We start from the raw sequence: 8,242 nt of genomic DNA on the forward strand, positions 1-8,242 counted from the left end.
ATAGATATGTGCGTATATAAATGTGTATGTATATGTATATATATACATATATACACATATATATACATACATATATATTCATATATATATACATACATACATATACATATATATACATACATGCATACACATATATATATATACATGAATATATATATACATATATATATATATATATATATATATATATATATATATATATGTATGTGTTTATTAAATAAACACAACCTTTCCACCCATCCACACACATACATATATATGTCTACACGTATATGAATATGTATTTATGTATATACATATGCATATGCATATGTATATATATATATATGTATATATATAAATGTATATATATGAAAATGTATACATATATAAATGTATATATATATGTAAATGTGTATATATAATATATATGTATGTATTTATGTATATATATACATATACAGACAAATAGATATATGCATATAGATATAGATGAATGCATATACATATATATGTATACGTATATACATATGTATATATACATATATACATACATATGTATATATATGTATATGCATATATATATACATATACTTACATACATATATATGTATATATACATATATATGTATACATATATATATATACATATACATACATATATATGTATATATACATGTATGTACGTATCTATGTACATATATACATATATATACATATATATATAAATACATATAAATACCTATATATTAATATATACATATTCATATATATACATATGCATATATATATATATATATATATATATATATATATATATATATATACATATGCATACATATATATACATATACATTTATATACATATATATACATATACATATATATACATATATATATACATATACATATATATATACATATATATTTATATACATATACATATATATACATATATATTTATATACATATATATATATATATATATATATATATATATATATATATATATATATATGTCGCAGACACATGCAATGAGGTAAATCATAAAGTACTATAGTGAAATAAAACAATCGAGTGTTAAAGACATCGAAAGAAAAAACAATGAGGCGACATTGTAGTAACCATTGACTGATTGTTATGCGAGATGCAAGTTCATTTCTGATGGAACTTGCAATAATGAATTTTTGAACACCTAAAATGCTGCCAGCGGAGCAGGCCGAGCGGTAAGTACTCTCCGAAGGCACGGTGGATTTGGGATAAATGTTGCTCGTGAAGTTTGTTACAATTGTTACTTCCCGTACGCAATCAAAAGAGCTTGGGCACAACTCTTTGCTAAGAACATATAATCAGGAAAAGAAATAAGTGCATGAAAGTGATATTTGATTAGGTGGCAATGTCTGTCTATATATATGTATTATATATATATATATATATATATATATATATATATATATATATATATATATATGCATATATATATATATATATATATATATATATATATATATATATTATATATATATATATATAAATGATGGGCTTATAACAAAACCTAAAAATAAAACTGGACCACACAAGTTATCTTACAAAAGTGTATATATAAATATATAAATATATATATATATATATATATATATATATATATATATATATATATATATATATATAAAAGCTCGAGTACGAACTCTCTCTGTATTAATTCATAGCGGGAGGTCCCTTTATCCGGCAGTCTTCCGCCAAGGATCTCTCTTACAGAAAGAAGCCCCGCTGCTATAAGCAACCTGCTCGTTGGATGAGGAGAGAGAGTACCTGTAGCTTCGGCCGTGCGAGCGTGAGTCGCTTGCTCCTCTCCCAACATTTCCGTCAACGTCTTGAAGGCGGTAACAAGTGTTTTAAAATGAACATAAAATACATTAAAATGAGAAAATAGAAATCACATTTTATTATCCTTTGCGAGCACCCTGCATTAAAAATGTTGCAATGACACGGTGCTGGTCCCTGGTGGCCAGTGGTAGAGATGCCAGGCGTCTAGCCCTGTCACGAATAGCTTGGGATCCCCTCAAAGATAGCTCGTTTTCCAATCGGGAGATAATTCACTACAACATCCTTGTGACGTCCCGAGGATACCCAAGGGTGCGTCACGCCAGTGAGAGCAGGAGAAGAGGGTTGTCAGTCTCGGCCTGAACGAATTATTACATGCTCTTAAGTGGGCACTGGATATATGGACTACCTGAATTGATAGGTGGAACACAGAACATTATTCATCTGTACCAAGTTGTGAGCTAACCTGAAACCATGAATTATGTATATCAACATGCGTACTTGATTTAATTATTAATATATTTGGTTGATCTAATTATTATTATGTCAGCTTCATTTGATCATTAGTATGTTTGCTTTATTTGTTTTATCACGAGTTTTAGCAAGTATTTGTAAGAATAAACTAAAGGTTTCATGGTCTTACCCATTTCTCAAAATCTCAGTAAACGTAGTAAGATTTGCTTGTTTATTATGCCCTCTAATGGTTAAATGTTTGCATAGTTTACCCCTATTTTACAGGAAGATAATGGTAATTGCAGGTGATGGCACTCTGTAAGTTATTAACCGTAACATGAAATGTTCAGTTTTATCAACCAAGCAATCATAAGTAAATAAAAGATTTTCAGGTATACGATATATATGCATATGTACGCGCGCACACTGTAACCAGCTTGCTGGCAACAGTTGTAACCCACCACTGGGAGCAGTTGTTGTGAACCCGCTGCTAGCAGGTGTATAGCACTCGATGCCCTGGTTTTGATCCGGTGGAATAATCAGACAGACATCCACGTGCCATGGTCTTTATTGTGGACTGTTAATACAACAGCTGTTCGCTCTTGTCTGTCTGTCTGACCTCTTCTGTCCTGAACTGTCTGTCTGTGATCCTTGCATGTCCTTATGTACCAATCTCCAGTCACTTTCTATGCCTTAAGGACTTCCGTTAGCAAACACAGTTGTCTAGAGAAGTTGGGGTTCCAAGGCGGAAACAGGAAGCGTCAGATCAAAACAGACTGCCATCGATATTGCATTGAATTAAGTAGACATACATGATCAATGTATTAGGTCACATAATATCAGTACCAGTGCCTTACACACCCGCTCACGCTCACACTCACACACACACGCACTGTATGTGTACGTGCGTGTGGGTGTATATCTGTAAATATATACGTATATACATACATACACACACACACATATATATACATATATATGTATATATATAAATATACATATACATATGTATATATCTATATCAATCTGTACATGTTTTTACATACACATATATATGTATATATATATAATTATACATATATATGTATATATATATAATTATACATATATATATGTATATATCTATATGATATAAGAGTACGTGGTAAAGGCAATTTAAAAGCTATTTAAGAAATTGTGACATTTATTAATGTTTAAAACTCTAATAAGTAGTGTGCCTAGGCTTGTGATAAACAGGGCCCCGATGGTGTACTTACGTCAAGTTTTCTCCTTGCAATCGTGCCAAGTCCTCTCGGGCCGGTAGCTCGCCTAGGACTGCCTTTTTCTCTTGTCTGATGCACCCCTCAGACATGAGCCTCAATGGCCAAGGTCACGGACGAGTTAGGCGATCGGATGGGTCTTGGATCTGCCAATGACCCCGTTCAACCCTTGGCTCGTTTAGCCTTCGTGCAAATGGCTGCCGGTAGGTGTTCATGAATTATGGACACCTACATGGCATAATCGTAATCACTACAACCCTCCCCCGGCCACGGGTCACTCTGCTAGAATGAACGTCGACCTCTCATGGACCACTAACAGCCACAGGACGAGAGAGACAACCTGGCAATACTTGGCTCGTTTAGCCATCGTGCAGGTGGCTGAAAGTAGGTTTCAGTAATCGTAATTACAACAATGATAATTTCAAGAACATTTGTCCAGTTCACATGCGTTTATGGTATGAAGTTTCCACATTACGTCATGCATTTGTTATCAAAGACTGGAGATAAGCAATTGTCAACTAGCATGACCCTCTCACGGATATTCATTCGAACCGCTGACGTTGAGCATGGCCAAGAATTACGACTACCTCTTCAAAGTCCTGTTGATCGGAGATGCCGACGTGGGCAAGACCTCGCTCCTGGATAAGTTTGCTCCGACTCCTGCCTCTGATCAGTCTCCCATCTCGACGATTGGTAAGGGATGTGGGGAAAGAGAAAATATGTATATATATATATATATATATATATATATATATGTATATCTGTGTATATGTAAACACACACACACACACACACATATATATATATATACATAACAAATGTAGAAGAAAGGTATGGATGAGACTGAATATCTAAAGAACGCGTGAGATGTAACTTTCTTATATATATATATATATATATATATATATATATATATATATATATATATATATGAATGTGTGTGTGTGTGTGTGTGTGTGTGTGTGTACACATCACTACGCCAACATAATGCAGCCAATGACGAAACAAAGATATAGAGTACAAATTTGTATTCTAGCATCGTTGTTTCAGTAAGGACCCTTTTGTTATGAATATAAAACTTATCACAACTTTAAACTCCCTTGTGATAATTTACACAAAATAGAAATAATTGTTGTGGCTTTGTCTTTCCTGCTAATCATAAGCCAAAATCTTGTAGCTTATTTTTCTTTCTTTTATGATATTAAGGTTGTTTTTAAGTAAAAATATTAATGTGGCTGATAACATAAAATGTTGAACAATTGCATTGCAGAAATTATATGAACAAAGAAGTAAATGCAAAAATACAAAAGATATTGGCATCTTATCAAATATCATCAGATGGTAGACAGTTATTTGAGCAATTAATTACATACTTTAATCTACACTGACAATATCTCTTCCTCCCTCTCTCTCTCTCTCTCTCTCTCTCTCTCTCTCCCTCTCTCTCTCTCTCTCTATATATATATATATATATATATATATATATATATATATATATACATGTGTGTGTATGTATGTATGTATGTTTGCATACTATTTTATACATATGTATGTTTAATGCATACAGTGGAAATTGACTAAAATTTATACAAATAGATACAAACTAGTAGATATGTACATTGATGGGTGAACACAAGGCCTAAAAATGTGAGGGATTGGTTGAACAGCAACCAAAAGCACTTTCCTTTGGGGCCCGAGCAGTAACAACTGGCATAATCTCATAGCAGTTATCTTGAAACTCCCACGATTATCATTTTTTGTTTTATGAAATATCTAATTGTAGGCGAGTGCAATAATAAATCATTTATTACGCAGCGATTACTGCCATTTCGGCCTTTGAGAAGACTTACGGTTAATATACTTTGTATATTTTTTAACACCGCTGTTGCAACAGTGTATTGTCTGAGTACAAATGGATAAGACAGGTACATTATCAAACTGAAAATTGAGATGTAAATTAACAGAAGCCAATTTACTGCTTGGACTTTATATCTTGATTACCACGTGACTAAACAATGCGTTAAACAAGTACATGTCTTCAACCTCCGGTTTTAGTTAATTCTGTAAATACAAAAACCAAGATACTTCAAAGTTTACAATACTATTGGCAATGTACTTCAGCCAATAACGTTGTTAAGATATGAAGTACGAATTTATATCCTGGCATTGTTGTTACAGTACATCTTATTTCCCCCAAGGTATAGACTCCAAGACACGATATCTGCAGGTATGTGGAAGGAGAGTGAAGTTGCAGGTCTGGAACACAGCAGGACAGCACCACACTATCACCTCTGCTTTTTACAAAGGCACCCGTGGCGTTTTCATCATCTACAATGCGACCAGCGAGAAGAGCTTTGAAAACGTCAAGAAATGGTTGGTTGAATGACAAAATGATCTTCCGTGTCGTTACAATGGCAAAGTAACACGCTACACACAACATGGATTTATAGTGTATGGTGCCAAATGGTTGGTTATGTATGTTTGTCAGTCTGTCCATCCATCGATATATTTATCATCCCATTCTCTCTTTTTCTGCAAATCTTTGATGAATTCTAAGTGTTTTTTTTTCTTTTTCAGCTGAAACGACGTTCCTAAATATGACACACCAAGGCGATTGTAGTTCACAAAATGTTACAAAAAGTAATCGAATATCTGAGAAGTCGCTAAACAAGTGACTGAAAAAGACACCACATTTCTATACCTATTGTCTAAACAACTGATATTGCGATTGTTCTCTCACGATATGTATCTTTTTAGGCTGGATAACGTGAAAAACCACAGTGCCGATAGCACAGTCATGATGATGCTTGGCAACAACTGTCATTTGAAAGATGAGAAACAGGTAATTGGGTTGTCTGTTGTAAAATCCATTACTGCTACAGATTTTTTTCTCTCGCATACACACGCACACGCACACACATATACACATAAACACACACACACACACACACACGTGTGTTTTTACGTGCGTGTGTGTGTGTGTGTATATGCATGTGTGTGTGAATATATGCATGTGCGTGTAAACATTTGTGTGTATATATATATGTGTGTATATATATAATATATATGTGTGTGTGTATATCTGTACAGACACATAAGTGTACAGATACAAACACACTCACACTCACACATATATACATACACATATGCACATACATCTATACACTGACTTATATAGACATATATAACGTCTATAAAACCATTATCCCTCCATCCATCTATGCATATCGTCTCACATGTTCACAGGTGTCTTGGGAGCGGGGGAAGCAGCTGGCTGACGAGAAAGGTGTTAAGTTCATGGAAGTGTCAGCCAAAACTGGTCAGAACATCGAAGAGTCACTGAATATTCTCTCTAAATCTATGCTTGAACAGGTTCGTAGTTTACCATATTTTGTTGTATCGATTTCGTGCTTTTCTTGAGAACAGTTAAGAGAGGTTTGATATTATTTGTTTGTTTGTCAAGATATCCCTTAGCAACTGAATCTCTCAAAGTATACTCATTTAAATCAGTGACATTGTAATAGAATATTCGGCAAGTTGTTACCCTCTTATCTTAGAATATATTCATTTATCTATCATTTTCCTTTTCTTGAGGATGTTAAGTACTGATTCTGAAATCTCTCCTTTGCAGGAGTCGAGTGTCATTGCCACCGGCCAAAGAACCTCCACCGAAACACAAGGAAGTCGATGTTCCGTCCAATAGATATAGTGATCTTGCTACAGACGCTGACTGTAGTAAATAATCTTACCTGTATCATATGGGTCGGGTGGCCAGAATCATTTTCGGGAGGTGGGCAAAGTTTTGGTTCTAAAATTCGTCATCCTTGTCCGTAGTGGATAGTCCTTTTGGTTATGTGCATGTTTCAGGAAGTGGATGTAGACGCTTCAGAAAGAGCACTTTGCCATGGATATTATCAACCTACAGCATGTATAGTCACTGTTAAATCTATATTAATAACGTAGACTTATATTTATGCGAAACCATTGGTAAGTAGGTATTTTCAAATGAATATTTCTCCAATATGATGATGGCCATGAAGGCTTGATCTGAGACCACTCACGCCAGATTATGTTAAATGCGAAATGATTGTTCCTTGTCCAACAATATTACCAGTCGCACAATTTAGGTGAAAATATATTAACTTGTGAAGTATCATGCATTATTCTTTCAGTGAAAATTAATTTTCTATACTATATTCATACAAGGACCAAGTAACCCATAAAATGTGAATTCATTATATAGTTCATAAAATGTGATTCCTCCACTGATCCATCTGCATTACACGATCATAAATTTATATTACAAATACATAGACATTTCTAAAGGCAGTATTTTTTCTCTTTTTCTTATGTTACCTCAATTCCTGAGATTGAGAGAATACATTAGAATTGGGCTTCCTATATGACCATATATCTTATTCTATTAAAAAGCTTATCATAATCCTAAAAGGAAGTTATAACTATTAGATTATCTGTTTGTGATGAATATAACTTTTGCCATTTTGTCTTTTCAGAATAAAGGTACACAACATTGTATACGAAATTCAATAAAAATAAATGTTTGCTCTATAATCGCAACGGTGCTTTTGTTTTATTGATGTTTTTCTTGAATAATTAATAAATTTACCTATCGTCTCTTATCAGTTCCGTGTCACCACTTTTCTTATTTTCTTATTTCTCTCTCTGTATTTTTTTTCGATCTTCATTGCTTTTATTTTCTGTTTTTT

At 33.4% G+C, this 8,242-nt stretch overlaps 2 protein-coding genes across 4 annotated transcripts in view; both read left to right on the top strand.

The window, feature by feature from the left end:
* Positions 1 to 1,926, top strand: part of LOC122252075 (uncharacterized) — a gene marked incomplete at its 5' end in the record, with an annotated part of 3,227 nt that extends 1,301 nt beyond the window's left edge. Inside the window, 1 exon segment of one of the 2 annotated variants that reach the window (XM_086542452.1) lies at positions 1,724 to 1,926. 2 annotated transcript variants of the gene reach the window in all.
* A 2,124-nt stretch (positions 1,927 to 4,050) lies between these two features.
* On the top strand, positions 4,051 to 8,109 carry LOC122252076 (ras-related protein Rab-8B-like). 2 transcript variants are annotated; one of them, XM_043014332.2, is made up of 5 exons: positions 4,051 to 4,208; positions 5,714 to 5,888; positions 6,273 to 6,357; positions 6,762 to 6,887; positions 7,147 to 8,109. In XM_043014332.2, exons 1-5 carry the CDS (start codon positions 4,082 to 4,084, stop codon positions 7,216 to 7,218), a joined length of 585 nt encoding a protein of 194 aa, XP_042870266.2. In that variant the 5' UTR covers positions 4,051 to 4,081; the 3' UTR covers positions 7,219 to 8,109. The 2 variants fall into 2 exon arrangements, with proteins under 2 accessions (XP_042870266.2, XP_042870268.2); XM_043014334.2 differs by having other exon boundaries at positions 4,052 to 4,208; positions 5,743 to 5,888.
* Positions 8,110 to 8,242: the final 133 nt, after the last annotated feature.

The sequence above is a fragment of the Penaeus japonicus genome, unplaced genomic scaffold, assembly GCF_977035675.1.
Source record: "Penaeus japonicus unplaced genomic scaffold, GWHDUDI00000001_assembly GWHDUDI00000012, whole genome shotgun sequence".
Taxonomy (NCBI): domain Eukaryota; kingdom Metazoa; phylum Arthropoda; class Malacostraca; order Decapoda; family Penaeidae; genus Penaeus; species Penaeus japonicus.